The sequence below is a fragment of the Thermochaetoides thermophila genome (genome assembly GCF_000221225.1).
Source record: "Thermochaetoides thermophila DSM 1495 unplaced genomic scaffold scf7180000011814, whole genome shotgun sequence".
Lineage (NCBI taxonomy): Eukaryota > Fungi > Ascomycota > Sordariomycetes > Sordariales > Chaetomiaceae > Thermochaetoides > Thermochaetoides thermophila.
Genome location: NW_006383030.1, coordinates 964774 through 981636, shown reverse-complemented (window position 1 = coordinate 981636; position 16863 = coordinate 964774). Strand labels below are relative to the sequence as shown.

General features: G+C 51.2%; 4 protein-coding genes across 4 annotated transcripts; 1 reads left to right on the top strand and 3 right to left on the bottom strand.

Moving 5' to 3' along the window:
* Window positions 1-1939: 1939 nt before the first annotated feature.
* Window positions 1940-3073, bottom strand: CTHT_0012920 (40S ribosomal protein eS4; the record flags this gene model as incomplete). The annotated part of the gene is made up of 3 exons (XM_006691745.1): window positions 1940-2297; window positions 2461-2883; window positions 3060-3073. The coding sequence occupies 3 exons, from the start codon at window positions 3071-3073 to the stop codon at window positions 1940-1942; spliced, it is 795 nt and encodes a 264-aa protein (XP_006691808.1).
* An 821-nt stretch (window positions 3074-3894) lies between these two features.
* CTHT_0012910 (uncharacterized protein) lies at window positions 3895-5811 on the bottom strand (the record flags this gene model as incomplete). The annotated part of the gene is made up of 1 exon (XM_006691744.1): window positions 3895-5811. The coding sequence occupies one exon, from the start codon at window positions 5809-5811 to the stop codon at window positions 3895-3897; it is 1917 nt and encodes a 638-aa protein (XP_006691807.1).
* Window positions 5812-6892: 1081 nt separating this feature from the next.
* On the bottom strand, window positions 6893-9712 carry CTHT_0012900 (uncharacterized protein; the record flags this gene model as incomplete). The annotated part of the gene is made up of 2 exons (XM_006691743.1): window positions 6893-9060; window positions 9154-9712. 2 exons carry the CDS (start codon window positions 9710-9712, stop codon window positions 6893-6895), a joined length of 2727 nt encoding a protein of 908 aa, XP_006691806.1.
* Window positions 9713-16062: 6350 nt separating this feature from the next.
* Window positions 16063-16863, top strand: CTHT_0012890 (uncharacterized protein; the record flags this gene model as incomplete). Its single annotated transcript, XM_006691742.1, has 1 exon — window positions 16063-16863. The coding sequence occupies one exon, from the start codon at window positions 16063-16065 to the stop codon at window positions 16861-16863; it is 801 nt and encodes a 266-aa protein (XP_006691805.1).

Here is a 16863-nt window from a genome sequence, read left to right as displayed (position 1 = left end):
AGAACAACCGAACTTTACGGACTGAAGCCCCAATGGAATGCCAAGCCCTGCCCCGCTTCCACAGGCATTTCATTTGATGATCAGCACTCTGGTCAACATCTCCTTAACATGATCTCGTCCTTTTTCACAGTTCTTGATCCTAAGCCAACTACTGTTCAAGAAGTGAAACAATGCTGCTTATACTCTATACTCTAGCGTCCTCTAGGCAGAGGAATCGGGGACGGGAGTGTTCTTTAGCGTGGACACCGCCGCATCCGCCGTTAGCACTCAACCTCACGCCGCTCCCACGCACGAGGGTCATGCATTTCAGTCGTTCTCATTTAGCACCTAACGTCTGTTGATTATCTCTCTGGGCTAGATAGCTTCAATGACCCCCGCGCTGGGCAATCCTGCCAATCTCACAGCTCAACCTCCACTACCCGCACGGAGAGTTTGATCTTGCGCCTGTGGACAAACGCTGCCTTCTCAACGTACAAGATCCACCAACCACAGTGGTTGTGATGCCCACGAGGAGACATTGCTGCATCAGTCACCCGGCAATCAACGGTGCAGCTAGTGAACGAAGTGTAGATCAGATCCTAGTCCAGCAACAAGCCTTTGGGGGTTTGTCTGTCCCCGAACCCCATCCCACATACACTACCAAAAAGTCTAGCTTCCCCAATACACACCATGCATCACAAATCTCATCCACAACGAAGCTGAGACATATTCGAAATCAAGAACCTCATATCCTACTTACGGCCACACGAAACCAACGCTACAACCCCCACGCTCGTCACCTACAAACTCCACAGTCCACAACACCATCAGATCCTTACCTGCAAGCCTCCTCCCCAACTCTCAGCTCTTACTTTTCGCCCATACCAACCCCTAACCCATCCCATATCTTGTGAAACGTTGCCTACACAAAGCCCCTTCGGCCTTCTCATTTTATAGCTGGCCCATCCGCCGACATACCAAGGTATTGGTGGTATACTCCCGACGTAAGCCATCCAATTAGGTATCTTTCTCTACCCTCCCCCTTCCCTTGGCCCCGCCCTATACAAACTTTGTTTCCGATTCCATGCTCTCCTGCCACATGCACTACATGATGCAGCAGCCTCACCGAGAAAGGTAGGTACCATGTTACGGCCCCAGGGCATTGGGGGAACATACAGCAGGCAATATGCACTCCACAGAATTCTTCCAGTCGTGTGACGCCCTTCAGCCGAAACATCCACGGGATATTTCACCCACCTTCCTGCCTATGTACTAATTAGTACTCCCAGCCCTGTTCAGGGATATATAGGTAATTTATAATCTCGTTTCACCTACTAGGCAACCCCCAGTGAGTATTTAGGATGTTACGCAGACGACTAAGTGAATATATTTGCTTGTGGACAAACATAAAACTTATTTCACTTTCCTTTCAACTAGTTGTCGCCGGCTGTCTCCTGGCTTGTGTAAGCCACGGGATGTGTATTAGTCATGGAAGAAAAGGTATTCAGATCCATCAAATTAAGAATTCTAGAAAGGTAATCACCTGTCGTCTCTCATCAGACGTGCAGCTGCCCCGCACCAAGCCTGCAATTGAGGACGGCAAACGCAAATTTCAGGGAACGCCATGTCACAGAAGTCTCACCGCTCGAAGAACGAGAAAAAGCGCCGTAGCCGACTAGGTAAAGTCAGAATATAGAATCGGGATGGTTGGACAGCAGACCTGTACTCGGGAAAGAGCACAAATCACAAATCACAAGAGGCGCTAAAGCGAAACGCTATCGGAAGGGCAGTCAAATATTGGGGTCCAATCCTGACCCAGGTATACCAGTTATCATGAGGCTCTTCCGGAGCCAACCTAGACTAAAGTCACATCCGGTACTCCATCCCGCATGCCTTTTTTTTTTTTCAGAAACCAGCGACCCAATACCAATCATGCCCATTTCCGTTAGAAGAAGCCCATTTAGTGACCAGCAGCAGCAAGCGCACGAGCGCGCCTCTGGTCGCGCTCCTCAGCGATGGTGAGCTTGACACCCTTGCCCTTGGGCAGAGAGATCCAGGGCTTCTCGCTACCAATGACGAAGACGTTGCTCTCACGGGTAGCGAAGGTGTTGTCAAGGGCGTCCTTGAGGTGGACGATGCCGAAACCACCATCATGGCGCTCACGGTGGGTGATAACACCGACACGACCCATGTTACGACCACCGGTGATCATGGCGAGGGCACCCGTGTCAAACTTGATGAAGTCGGTGATCTTGCCCGTCTCGAGGTCAATCTTGACAGTGTCGTTGACCTTGATGAGCGGGTCGGGGTAGCGAATGCTATTTTGGGTGTGCTCGTTAGCAAACAGGGGGGGTGAATGGGACATACCAACCGCAGAGATCTCGCTGTGTTTCGAATCGCCTTCACCCCTCGCTGAAGAGGGGATCCGATCGATTCTACCAAAGCTTGGTCCAACGGCTGACAGATGTCGGAGAAACTTACGTTCTCGCATCATGCGTAACCAAGAATGGCACACCACCACGGCCAAGCTGGACACGCTTGACCTTTCCGAGCTTGTACTTGGCCTCCTCATCCGTAATACGGTGGACGGTGAAGCGACCCTTAGTGTCGTAGATCAGGCGGAAGTTCTCGCCAGTCTTCTCAATGGTGATGACGTCCATGAAGCCGGCAGGGTAAGTGATGTCGGTGCGGACCTTGCCGTCGACCTTGACAAGGCGCTGCATCATGATGGCCTTGGTCTCGCGGTAGTTAAGCGCATACTTGAGGCGGTTGCGGACGAAGACAATCAGAGGCATGCAGTCGCGCAGCTTGTGCGGACCAGTCGACGGGCGAGGGGCATAGGCGCCCGACAGCTTGTCGAGAAGCCAGTGAGAGGGCGCGCTAAGGCGCTTCTGGTGCTTCTTCCTGTTCGTCGGTCGTTAGCATCTCGAGATTTCGAAGAGTTGCAAAATTGTTGGAGATCGGTTTGCGGGCAACGAGCTCGATAGCGCAGCCACCGCAAAGAAATTCCAGGTCTAAGTGGAATTTGTGACGATCCTAGAACACGTAGGAACGTAGAGGTAGGAATTTTAATCACTTACGGTCCTCTGGCCATCTTGGTCGATCTTGCTGTCGATGTGCTGGTCGATGGAATGTCGAAAGGCCAGAAGTGGGAGCGAGGATATCAACCGGGGAAAATTGGAATTTGTGGCCGAGCCCTAGCGGAATTGGTGGGGATTTGAGGCGGTGGGGGCTGGCAGAAAATTGACCTGTGAAGCCCGTTGAGCACACATTGTACACCAAGGGTTAGGGTTGCCACAATCTGACCCTCAGTTTCTGCTCAGATCTGTCAACCTACCGGTCTGATATCCATACTTCAATGTCTTCCAGTCAAAACCAGTCGTTGAGCGCATAACAAGAAGATTTTTGCATTTAGGTACATTATCACGTGATAATTTAACATTGGAGATGCAAGGTTATCACTGAGGTGATATATCTTACTGACCAACAGGTAACGGCAATTAATCAAGTTTTGCATTCCATGTCAAGCAGAGATCGCTCCCTATTCTACTCTTATATGTTGCGGTAACTTGATGAATCCCTTGAAATATCTCTCTCACAACTAGCTGTGCCAAGATTAGGCATGCAGCACCCTTAAAAGTATAATAATAAGCAGTAAGCCAACCGAAAACACCATATGTATGTCTGTAGAGATGGTAATGTAATTGTTAAAGAGCACAGTCGGCCGCCCATCCCATGACGTCCTGCGTTCAGGTGTTGTGTGAAATCTTCTGACCGTAAAAAAGAAACATGCAAAGTGCTGGGTAGTGTATGCTTAGCCTCAGATAAGCATACAAGAAGCAAGATAACTGGGACTTCGGTGTGGTTAAATAACGACCACAATGGAAACAAGAATACTGTGAAAAAGAAATGCAATTAAGACGGTGCCCATCCAGGATTCCTTAACCTTGAGGGGAACACCCCAGTAACACCGAAGCCTGTGTGGCGAGAATCCTCCTGAGGAGGTTGGATGCTAGGGAGTCTGGGCAGCTCAGGTAGGACAGTGCTTGAGCTCTCTTCTCGACTTGCCACCGCTGAGGTGGCTATAGAGGAAGGAACGGGTTGTACAGGAGCAGAAGAATGACCCCCGCTGCTCACAGCAGTACCGACAGGTGTGACATCCATTTCGGAAGTAGTTCCAGTAGGTCTTCCTGTTGTTGCCCTAAGGAACGCCGCAGAAGACGTCGCTCGACCAGCGCTAGCAGCGATAGAAAGTTCGCTTCCAGGGACAGCGCTGTTGCCGCTCAGATCGAACAATTCGTTTAAGGCGGGCAATGACTCTGTTGACCCATACGCACTGAGCGTTTTCTCAGTCATGGGTTGTCTCTGTGATACCGGCATTTCCTCCTTCGAGCGAGACCGGTTCAGGTGGTGGTGATGATAAGATTTGCGGTCAAGAGACATCCTAGCAGCATTGTTTATGAGAGGCTCAAGGACGCTGGCGCTAACAGTGCATTTCCCACTACCGCCAGCAGCGCGGGCAGCCTCTTTAGCCAACATATTGGCTTTCTCAATCTGGGCGTAGATCTCCGGATACTTATTCCGAACACGGTCTCGGAGGTCCGTTGGCTGGCGGCTTGAGAGGTGGTAGTTGGGGTCACGTTGGATGCGCGACCAAGATGCACCATACTGACGAAGCCCGTCAAGGATCTCATCGTCATCTTGCTGGGTGAACGGCCGGCGCTTGCGACGATGAGATTTCTCAAAAGGACCATGGATGCCCAATTGTGCGAGATCCTCGAGCTTCTTGCGATGTGTCCTGCTCTTTCTACGCTTTGGTTGCTCATCAGAGTCCGGAGGACCAGATGGCTCGGTCGCGTCTCCCTCTTCACCTTGGATCAAGATATTGCCAAGGTCTGCCTTGTTTTTTGGCTTCGCATCGTCCTTCAACCCCTTGCTCCCATTCGTAGGACGTTCGTCGTCAGTTGTCACTCGCAACTCGTCTGGGCAGCAGGTTCTGAACCGATCCTTCAAGTCACCAGCAGTCCGGCCGTTGAACTCAAAGTCGGGATCCTCAAGGATGCTGGTCCATCTTCCTACACCATAGCGGCTCACACCAAGCAGCAGATTGTTGGTCTCCTCTTCAGTCCACTTCTTCCTTGGCTTCATGGCACGTCTTTTTGGTTTTGTAGTCGTAGTTGGCTTCGGCTCTTCCTGAGAAACAGCGGCAGGGGCGGAGCGGTCTTCGGGACCACTGGCGACAGTATTGCTTCCAAAATCTTTCAATGACCCAAAATTGAACGTTTCGCTCTCGCCAAGCGGCGCCGAGGCGATAGGGGGGAAGACTGCGGGATCGGGCGGGGGTTGCACAAGCGGAGGGACAATCGGGGGCAACTGCTGCGTGGACTTCCGTTTCTTAGGCAGTTTTGGTAGCTGAACAAAGTCATCTTTGGCATTAGGCGTGAGATGCCGTTTCTTAGAGCCATCTTCTTGCGTTTCAGGGGGAACATCGTCTACGATCTTGCTGAGCGGAATCCCTGGAACTGCTGGCTCCGACTCGCTGAGCAGTAACTGGAGGGGCACGACAGACGCGGTAAGCAGGGCGCTTGAGTTATCGTCTGACCGAGGGGGCGGTCTCGTGAGATGGTCGTCACTGGCAGCACGACGCGGCGTAAGTCGAGTTGGGATGGCAATGTCTACCTTACAGCTGGACTTTAACTCTGGCTCGAGCGGCGGGAGCGAGATGGGAGGACCCGGCGCCGCAGTCGAGGACGAGGACTGTTGGATGGGCGGCAAGGCCTCAGGCTCAGGGCCGTTGAGGAGGTGGATAAGCCGTGGCTCGATGGTGGCCATCGTGGAGCAATGGCGAGAGAAAGGAGGGCATTGGGACGTGAGCAGGGCGCTGCCCGGCGAAGGACGAAGAGCGGGTGGAGATGACGCGTGCAGTGACGGGCAAGCGGATGACGAGAGCGACGAGAGTGACGACCTTCCGTCGTTATGTTGGAGAGAGCTTTCTTGATGACTGCGACCGCCGAACTCTAGCAGTGCTCCTCGGCGGCGTTGTGCAGCTTCACAGTCATTGCGGCTCCTGGCCGGTGTTCTCCCCTGAAAGGAAAGGTTGACAGGTCGGGGGGAAGCTGAGCCGACCTCAGGCGAGAGGATGCCCGGGTTAAAAAAAAGGGCCCGCCGTTATTCCACGCGTCCCAGCGTGTGTCTAATTTAGGAAAGTTGCATGTAATTTACGGTATATTACCCGTACCAGGTCATCCCTATTCGTACCGCTGCTTAGCATTCCCACAGCAATCTCTGCCTCGATGGCTTTCATAGCAGGTACAGATACCTCTAGAAGTCCCACATACAATACCACATGATCTCATTGTCTACATACCTGAGATAGGTATTTGGTATCCAAACAGCCTTCCATGGGGCATAGGCTTGTGAGAAGTGCACTTTGTCCTCCTCAGCATGATTGTTTGGTGGGATTGGGCTTTGTCAATAATACCGGTTTCGTGAGCTGACGGACAAAATTACGAAGTACACACCAGCCCTTGGGGTGCTGGGCTTGCTCAGGCTGCCGAGCCCCTCAATCGCTTCTCGAAAACGAACAGCACGTATCTCATGATCTCTGATCTTCGCATGAGGGTATTGCGAGACCACACATTTTGCTCAAATGCTCAGCAAACATTACCAACTTAAAATGGGCAGCGATTGACCATTTTCAATTTCTTCATGATTACTTATCTATAACTATGCACGCCGTCAATTGCATTACTTAGGTAGGTATCCATATCCAAGAAACCATGAAGAATTCGCCCGCCCATTTATGTACCTGTGTGTTACAGTGATAGTGAAATTAAGACACTTTGTATGCACTAAATACAAATCATCCAGGGTTGATCATGTGGATGCAAAAATGAACGGAAGATAAGATGGTCTAGACGGCGAAGAACAGAGCCGCAAGCACGGCCGGCAAGCCAAAGACTACGACATTGCGGCTGGCCCCAGCGGTGACAGGGAAAGTAGTGACAGGGCCAGGAGCACTCGAAGCATGCGGGATGCCAGCCGACGGAGTTGGGTAGATGGGCACAGGCTTGACAGTATCGGTGCCAACCGAGTCGGTACTGCTCGAAACTGTAATGGTGGTGAAACTGGTGGCAGTGACGCTAACAGTCGACGTTGTGTCAACCTCAGACTCATCCTCAACACCCTTTGTCGCAACTGCAGTCGGGATGGCCAGCGACTCGGTCACCACAGCAGAAGAGGAAACCTCTGAAATCGGACAGACGGTCGTGGTAACAGCCACCACCTCGGTCGTGACTTGGCCAATCTTGCTGGGACAATCCGTAACCGTCACAGGGCAGCTTGTAATAACATACGTCTTGGTGGAGTAGATTGTCGAGGTCGTCCAGCCAGCCGGCAACTCGTTAGTCTTCGGAGCAATGGTCTCGGAAGAGACAGTCTCGATCGCACTCGTCTCAGAGCCGGTAGGAGTGACGGGACAAACTGTTGTAGAGATTGCGATGGTTTCGGTGACCACGCGCGCCGGGCAGTCCGTCACAGAAGCCTCGCACGACGTCACAGTGTAAGTTGTTGTGGCGTAAATGGTGGAGGTCGTGTAGCTCTGAGAGGCCGTGATAATGGGGTCTCCCGAAGCAGTGGCAGTCGACTCGCCTGAGGCAGTCTCAGCAGGTTCATCAGAAGTAATGCCCGTAGGCTCAACAAAGCCTGTGGTGGTAGGCTCGTCCGAAACTGTTACAACCGCGCTATCCGAGGTCGTGGTTTCGACAGCACCAGTGGATGAAGCAGTCGAGGTTGACACGCCAGGCACGAGAGTTTGAGTGGCCGAAGGCAGAGTCTCTGTGGTGCTAGTCTCATCATCGCAATATTCCTCGTCATCACCTTCTTCGTCGTCGTCGTCATCTGTAGGAGTGCTGCCAGCCCCGGCGCTGCTTGTGGTTGAAGAGACATCAGGAGCCAAAGTGGCTGTACTGGAAATAGACGTGCTGGTCACGGGATCGTCGGTGGCTGGGAGAGCAGTATCCGTGCTAGTGGTGGTGGCAGATGACTCGGTCACCGTCGCAGCATTTTTACTGGTGTTGGTAGCAAACTCCTCGGAATCACTAGCAGTAGTTTGGGTCGACGTAGCATCGTCCGTAGGATAAACAATATCATCGGTAGTCGTGGTGCTGACTGTTGACGTTGAGGTACTGCTAGTAGTCTCTATGGCGCTGGTGGAAGATGCAACAGAAGAGGAGCTTGACGTAGACGTGCTCGAGCTGGTCGTGCTGGTCGTGCTGGAGGAGCTGGTCGCGCTGGTCGTGCTGGAGGAGCTGGTCACGCTGGTACTTGTAGTGGTGCCAGTGCTGACAGTGCTGGTGCTAGTCACCGAGGTCGCGCTAGCGCTGGCGCTGCTGCTGATGATGGTCGTGGTTGACGCAGGCGAAGGGTAGCCGACCCGGACGCAGAGTACCTGACCGATCTCAATCCTGCATTCGGCGTCAAAGTTGTTGTATTCCAGCAACTCATGGAAGTCCAAGCCATAACGGTTGGCGATGTCATAACAATAGTCGCCGCTCTTGACCGTATACGACTTTACACACACAGGGGTGGCTGTCGGAAGCACGCTCGAGGTGGTGGTAGTTGCGGGAGGAATAAGGGAGTCGCGAATATACTTATAGAAAGTCTTGCCGTATTTGACTTCACTGCCGTAGTAGGCGTCCCACACCATGACACCTCCGAAAGCCTCCTTGTTCTTGTACTTATTGATCTGGGTGACAGCGTCCTCGGGGTCAAGATAACCTGAAGCGGCCGTGGCAGAACCAGGGAGACCGATAAAGATCTTGGCATTCTTGCTCTTAGTGGTCTCGAGCCATGAAGCCCAAGCATCGAAGTTGATGTTGTTGCCGTGGCACTGTGGGTTGTTGTAAAATTGCACGAACAAAGCATCGAACTCACAAGAGGCTATGATCGGCTTCATCTTCGCCCATTCGTCGTTCAAAGGGCACTCAGGGGCCGCCGTAATGAGATACTTCTTGCCGCTTGAATCGCTGGCGGCAAGCTCACGGAGTCTCTGAACCATAGCGATGTAGCCACTTGGGTCGGCTTGTGAGAAATCAGTCAGCATTATGAACTGCGCTACAATGATGACGATGGTGACTCAACCCAAGAACTGCGACGTTGGACTCAAGGACTTACCAAACTTATGCTCAATATCGAAGTCGAAGCCATCAAAGACAAAGTACTCCTCGCCCTCATCAGCACCTTCGTAGTAGTCATCAAAGGGCCTTGGCTTTCCGGCGAGTGTCCATTGAGGGTTGTATGGGCCGAAGGCGTTCCAGACGAAGTCTGCGAATTCCTGGCCAGCTTGGGCATTCGAGATGCTGTAATCCGCACCAGGAGAACTATACACGCCGCCAATAGACAGCAGCACCTTCTTTCCCTTCTTCTGACAGTGCCTGATGTCGGCAGAAATCAAACCGCATTCTTTGAGGAGTGGCGAATTGTCACCCTTGTCATTCTTATAGTAGGCGCTAATACAGTGAGAGCCGAAGTTGGTGCCCGGGTATCCAAGGCCGGACGGGTCATTCTCTGGAGACTGATTGACGAAACCAATGGTGACATAGTCGAAGCCGTCTTGGTCGCAGAAGTCACGGAGACGGACGTTGCCTGCTTGGCCCCAGTAGACATTGACAGCAGGGGTGGCAAGGGCTGGGAGAGCGGCCAGAGCGGCCACGGCCACAGATCTGGTGAACATGACGGCGTTCAAACTTAGAAATCTGGAAAGGAGTGGACGGGATATACACAAAAAGAAAGACTCTAGGCCAAGGATGGCCGTCTGGAGTGATGGATAAGGAGCGACAGGCGGTGCTGAGAGCACACAACGAGAGGACGCAAACGAGACGCTTGCAGCAGAGGGAGAGCACGCCGTCTGGTTTTTGGTGTTGACGTGGTGGGATAGAACCTAGAGTCGCGGAACAGACTCGGGGCAATGTAGGTTTATAGTTTGTCCATCTGGGAAGCAACGGCATCGAAGGAGTGGCCGGGTTCTCGGGGGGATACTTCCCCTGTCCTGATCCCACCACCACCAGGATTGCTTCCCACCCCCAAGCTTGACATATCCACTTAGTGACAGCATGAGCAAAGAAAAGGAGATTAACCTGCTTTAGGTGGGTATGGAAAAGTGACCGGATAGTCCGCTTTCGTGCTATGAGGACAGTCTCAATGAAACGCTGTTGAGTCGACAGACCGCTGAGCGCCAACCAGACCCGGAAGCAACCCTTCTGGTTCTTCGTCCCCAGCACTGTTTACACACATCCTCAGGGGCCATCCCAACGCTTCTGGGCAAATAACACAGCGAAGATACTGCCCTTTTCATGTCTGACAGAAGGACCATGGCAAACAGCTACGGCATCCGTTCCGTTGAAGTAGCTCGAGACAGGCAATCGTCCATGCTCTGGTCATCTCCCCCGCTCTCTTCTCTCCTCTCTCTGCCCATCCCATCAGCCGGGATGTTCCCTCGTCCCATAATGTGTTTATTTCCTGACGAATCCTTCTGCAACGTACTGGCGGCAGGCAACGGGGCGCAGATATGCGTGCTGTGGCGATATTGTCGCAAGGAATATCCCAACATGGTAGGCGTCCCTGCCAAGAGAATGCAGAAGTTCTCTGCATCCCAAGCCCTCCATGGTTGAACCAGGTAGACCGTTGGGTGATGGCTAGTCAGCCAACCAGAGCTCGCAGAAAAGTCTGTTCTCACAGTTGCTGCCTGGAGAACTGGAGAAATGGTACCAACCCGCGCTCGCTTGGCCATCACATCATTCTCCTATTTGACACCATATCTCGCTGAATCCTCCATCAGGGTGTTGGCCGTCGATTCCATGCACTACTCTCGTCGCCTCTGTCCGTCTTGCCTGCGCGCATAAGTATTTTGATTGACGCAGAAAGATGGGCTGCCCGTTGTCGTGGCTGTCGTCTTACAGGGCTGAACCTGATCTCCTCAGCGTTTATGAGGCTCTTCTTGGTGCAACTGGTTTGTCGATCTGAATGCCTCGGCATCTCCACACTACCGTGGTAAAGGCGCTGCCTAGTGGGTGGAGCCATGCCTAGCGGGTGGAGCCATTGAGCCCTATGGATGGCTTGTGGAGCATTGGAGCTACAACCTGGCCTACGTTGCTCTCAGTGGCTGGTTTCTGGGCTGGAAAAAGCCCAAACGAAAAAAAATCAATTTACCCGCCTAAGGAATCAGGAGGATGGGGGAGGGGAAAGAATATTTTGAATATTTTGAGACCTCAGGAAAGCCAGCTTCATGTCAGCGAAAGGGATTTTCGCAGACGGGATTGACTTTGAATCCTAGGGTTTTGATATCCAAAGTCACCAATCCCTCTGGGGCGGCCCTGTTCCGTACCCTCTCTGGCATTGGGAACCCTAGCGGGGACTTGAAGTTTTTCCGGTTCTGGGCCTTAGAACTCGGACTCTAAGCTCAGAATACCGTTGATTCAAGCAGTTCCCGAGACAAAACTACCAAATCGATGAATGAAACAAAAAGCCATGCCTTAAAGGCATCGTAGCTAGAAATAATACAGACGGAGTTTCGAAGCTGCTCTAACCAGTTGGAAACGGTATTTTAGGAGTGAAACAGCTTGCCAATCAGTTCGTTCAATCTCGCTAAAAGGAACTGCACCAATCGAGAAATGCCAAAATTTGGGGAGGAAAGGATCAACAACCGGTTTTCTCGAACTATGTTCTCCGAAAACCAAAGGTCAAGGTAAAGCGATGGCTCGAAAGAGAGGTAATCGGGGGAAATGGGGAACAGTTGGTTATTGAGCACCCATCATGTGTTGATGTTCCAGAGAGATGCCTCCTGGCGGGTGCAGCAGTGCTTCTGCAGGGTCCTGCTATGCGCCGAGGTAACGGCCCGCAATGCATTCACCCATGATGGATGGAATGGGGCGGGGCTCCCTGCTAGTAAGCCCTTTTCCCTTGGCTCTTGACAACTCCTTTCAGCCTTGGGTTGTTGTTCTCGTCCGTGTCATTGATCAGCAGAGCTATGAAACAACAAATTCGAGTCCAGCGCCATGCGGAAAGCTTCCAAGGCCACTGCTTTACTGCTTATTCGATGCTGCTCACTCAGTAAGTCATACAGGTGCTTTATGATTCTATGCTGTGACCCTTCCCACATGTCTACCTGAGTCATCTGTATCAAAACACAACTTGGACCCTGTCTCTCGAGGGAACGTTGCTTCCAGATTTAGAGGCCGGCAAAACTTCTGTGGTCACAAAACTACGAGTACGCTACAGCAATGTAAGTTCTCTGAAATATAATTGCCATGGTAATCGCATCCTCTAACGCCACTTGTCTTTTTAACCGTACAAAACATCTCATAGGCTCCCGTTTCTTAACATTATCAGGTATCATGTTATGCCAATCAAAATGTCGCGCTGGTGACAATCGTGATTGCCGATACAATTGAAGATTAAAATTTTAAGGATTCAGCCGGTTTGTAAAGTGTCATCTTGTTATTTTCCTACGATTTTAAGTGGATATCGTACACGAACATACTCCAACCCTTCTGTCAATTCGATGCAAGTTGGCTCACTGTGACGAAGATAACCCCCATCTAGCATGTGCTACTTGGTAGTTGGCTTTTTGAACAGGTGTGAGACTGTGCAATCTCTTGGAGTTTTCCGTGACATTGGTATTTTACTGTGGTAATTTGATTGTCTCATTCCCACAGAAGCATCATACGTGATGATAATCACCCATTGTTTCCAACTCCTGCTTCTAAACGTTGTGAGCCTAGTGAAGGATATCATCACATTTACACATATGCATACAGCTTATGGTGCTGGAATTCGAGTGTGTCAAAATTTTGGCTGCTCAGTTGGATGTACCCAGCTTTACTAATAATCCGTTGCACCTATGGCATAGAAGTGAGCCAGGAAAGTTGGAGTAATTCGGATTCAACACTTTGGTCACTTGAAACATTCGAAGTGGAGTGCGAAACACGAAAGAGATAGTCCATGCGGACTCTCGGACCGGTGGTGTAACGACCCAGACAGACCTCCTGAGATGGGTTCGATGGTTTCCAGGCTGCTGGATTGAGAGACAGGAGTTCTCACAAAACCAAAGTGACCGTTGTGGTCACCAGTTGGTAAGCAACTGTTGTATTAGTGACTAGAGTGTTTTCTTGGGCCAGATGGCCCTACTTGGAATCTACATACATCTCATGCATTCTTGTGGTTTCCCTTCCTTCTTCCTCAACAGCACAGACTGCTGAGAGTCAACATCCTTGGGTGTTGAGGAATACTTTCCCAATGTTCGGCTGTTGGGAGCGGATATCCGAGTTCGATGGGTCATAACCCCCTTCTACTCCGATCAGTGAGTTGCACGGAAGCTACTCTCCCAGATAGTCATTGTTAACCGTGACAAGTGGCCCCAAATCATAGTGCACTACCAACCACCTTCTATGCATCAACATCTTCTACATACTCACAATAACAAAGGAATGGAAACTTGCAACATGTGGGTAGCTGCTAATGATGGCACCAAGACTGTTGTCATCAATGTTCAGGGAGATTTTTTGAACGACCCGTTTCTGATAAGCTTACTTATTATCTAAGCTATAGACGCTCTAGGCTAGCCCTTTGCAGCTTCCATACTAACACTTGTTATATATCTTACTCCCTGGAAGTTTGGAGGACCGCATGGAAGAATATGAACTTACAAAGTTTCTGCCGAGGCCAATTCCAGGAGTTGTAGTCGTCAAGTCCACTGAAATGCGTAGATGAAAATGGCTCACAAAAGGACTTTTGTAAGTGGGTAGAGATTATTAGTTTATCCTATAGACGGCGAAACAAAGCGCTCATTTCTTAATCCATGCCAACAGTTTACCCATATTGAGTCACTTAGGCATGGCCGTCAAACACCCTCTAAGGAGAACCTTGAACATACGCTCGTTAATTCCAAAAAGATAATCTTCAAGATTTGAACCACCCAAAACAGGCATGGCCACAAACGTAGAAAATTGTGACAGTGCAAGGTGCCTAGTGGGCATGCTGATAACAAGTTAAACTTCATAAACACAACACACCGTATGCCATACAGAGCCAAACTTGAAAAGCCAGGACCCCCAAAAAGTATAGAACCAAAACGCAAATAAAAAACTGAAGCAGAGGCCAGACGTACATTTGGACCCAAGATAGACAAAAGAGGACCTCCCTTTTATCGAAATCGAAAGCTTCAATGGGATTGCCCAGCGTCTTCGGTAGCTTTTCAATACTGACACCAAAACTCCCCATATCCCGCTCCTCCAGGAGCAATTCTCACTGCTCGCTATGAGAACTCCAGCCCGTCGTCTATTTGGCTTACCTATGTTTAAATCATGTCTCGTTAGGTCCAGCAAGGGTGTTTGAGAATGCCGTGTAACTGCACAGAGTGCCTATCTACCTACATCTTTTAAGATTCCGCTTGAGCGTCCGAGCGATCGGGAAACCATGATAAAACATTGTCAGTCAGCTGGCAAACCGCGACTTCGACCAATTTTCAACATCTTTGCATTGAGTATTTCTTTTGCTCCTGTTTTTGCACGAGACCAATAAAACTTTGTTTGTTTTGGGCTTCTGACACTTCAGTCATAGCAGTCACAAAGGACAAGGTATACCTAGCTAGGTACCTACGACTCGCTGATACGCGCCCTATCCCTCACGCGCGTGTGGGACTGTTCTTGTAAATCCTCCCACTGCATGGCCACCTGAGGTCAAGCCGACGTATCCCACGTCGGAGGAACCGGGATGGTCCATAGGCGATTTCCAGCAAGATGGGGAGGTTGCACAACCTCTTGGGATAGCCCCGCGTGTTCAAGCACATCGTTAACAACCTACCGACCGAGAGCTAGCATATGGGTGAACAGAACACCATCTCTGGTAGGCTATGGAAGAGGCCGTCATGCGCCCATTGCGAGGGTATTCCTTGGCATGTACCTTGGAATCCGATCCGATAGAAAACGCCTATTTTTAGGTCGGCACTTCATCCTAGAAAGGCCCGATACTAGGAGGGAAAGGTTGGCGTCCACAACCCATAGTCGTATATGCATAGCTAGGAAATGTTCTAGATAACCACTGGTGATGAATGCTCGCAACGCATCCAAGCAAGGGAAATGGTAGTTCTCTAAAAAGCGAAGAGTTCTGATCAAATCAAATCTTGAAAAGGGTGCTGCCCAGATGCATGACGCCGAGGGCGAGATGGGATGGGTGTTTTTTGTGCAAACAAAACGGTTGGCGGCGATCCACTGTGCCAAATGGGTTCGCCCCACTTCCAGAAGGGTTGAAACATTAGCTGGCAGGCGAAAAATGCGACCCTGGAGGCCCAAGCTCAAGCTTCTCCTCCATTGATTACCAAAACTTTCTTTCGTTGCGGGTTAATATAGACAGCGATGGCATCGTTTTGCACCGTGTAACGTGTGTAGATCTAGTTTATCGATAGCCGGGCAGAGGGAAGCATTGTTACAAGAGAACGTAAGCATACTCTCCACTTGCATGCCAAGACCTGCTGGCTCCCTCAGGCTAGCTCGGGATACGAGCCAAGGGGATCAAGTGGAGCCCTCTCTCCTGAGATTGAACCCCTGCTTTTTTTGGTGCCAGTGAACCGACCTGACCGCGAGAGAACGCTCTCACTCGTCGGCCCATCGTCCTCTCGCCATCCTACTCTCCGTGACGACCTTACCACCTTGAAAGCCAACTCCCAAATTCACTCGTTTCTTTCCAGCCTTTCTCCGCTCTCGCTTGCTGCTTATTTTGGTTCTTTATTTTACCTTTTTCCCATTCACATTCACCTCTCCTTAACACGTTGGTCTTTGTCAACAACCACCAGACACTGTGCTGTGTTTCATTTTGGGCGAGTCACACAGCGGCAACAAACTCGCAAATTCAGTTGCGACAAACAGTTGGCCGTACCCGACCGTATCAACTCATCGGCGGAATTAAGAGAAGCGCCAGCTTGGAGTGCCTTCCGAGTCGCCGCTTCGTTTCTTACTTTGACCGTCTGACGTTTCGCGACGACTACTTGCGGACACCGACTAGATCGGCCACACGCCGAATTTTGTCACGATGAAGCTAAGGGGGGCGCTCAAGCTCCTCATTGTGGGCCTTTCGGCCGCTTCTGTTGCTGAGGCCACCTATGTCAACATTTATCGCGACAGCCGCCACAAGAGGTCGCTTCAGCGCAGGCAGGATGACGACGAGGGGAACGATAGTTTGACCCTCACGCTCACCACTGCCCTTCCTACGCTAACAACTGAGCCCACATTGCCAACCAGCACCCGTTCTCCTCCTCAGACTTCTAGCACATCCTCATTACCAACATCGACTGAAGAGACGACCGCAACCCGGACGACCACTTCCCCCACAGATGCGCAGACGTCGCCTACCGAAACTGCTACGGACTCTGGGACATCCTCCGTACCAGGGGAAACATCAACAATCACTGACAAGACCGAGAAGCCGAAACCGACGCCCACTACGATCACGAGTACCTACTATGAGACGATCACCAACACTGATGGTTCAAAGGTCACAAAGACCCACGAGGTCGTCACCACGCAAACCCCCGATCTCGCAGATAGCGACGATGGCAAGAGCGAGTCGGGCATGTCAACCCAGACGCGCAACACTGTGATTGGCGTCGTTGTCGGCATCGGCGGCGCCATTGTTCTCGGCGGCCTGGCATTTGTTGTCTGGAGGATCTGGGGCCGCCGCCGCAACCAGGAAGAGAACGAAGTGCTGATGGATTACGGCAGCCCGGTTGAGAAGCCTGAATCAGGCGGTTCCTTGAGCGGCCGCACTCCTTTCCAGAGTACGCTTGAGAGCTACCACGCGCCGACACACGTGAACCAGGCATCGAATTTTTAA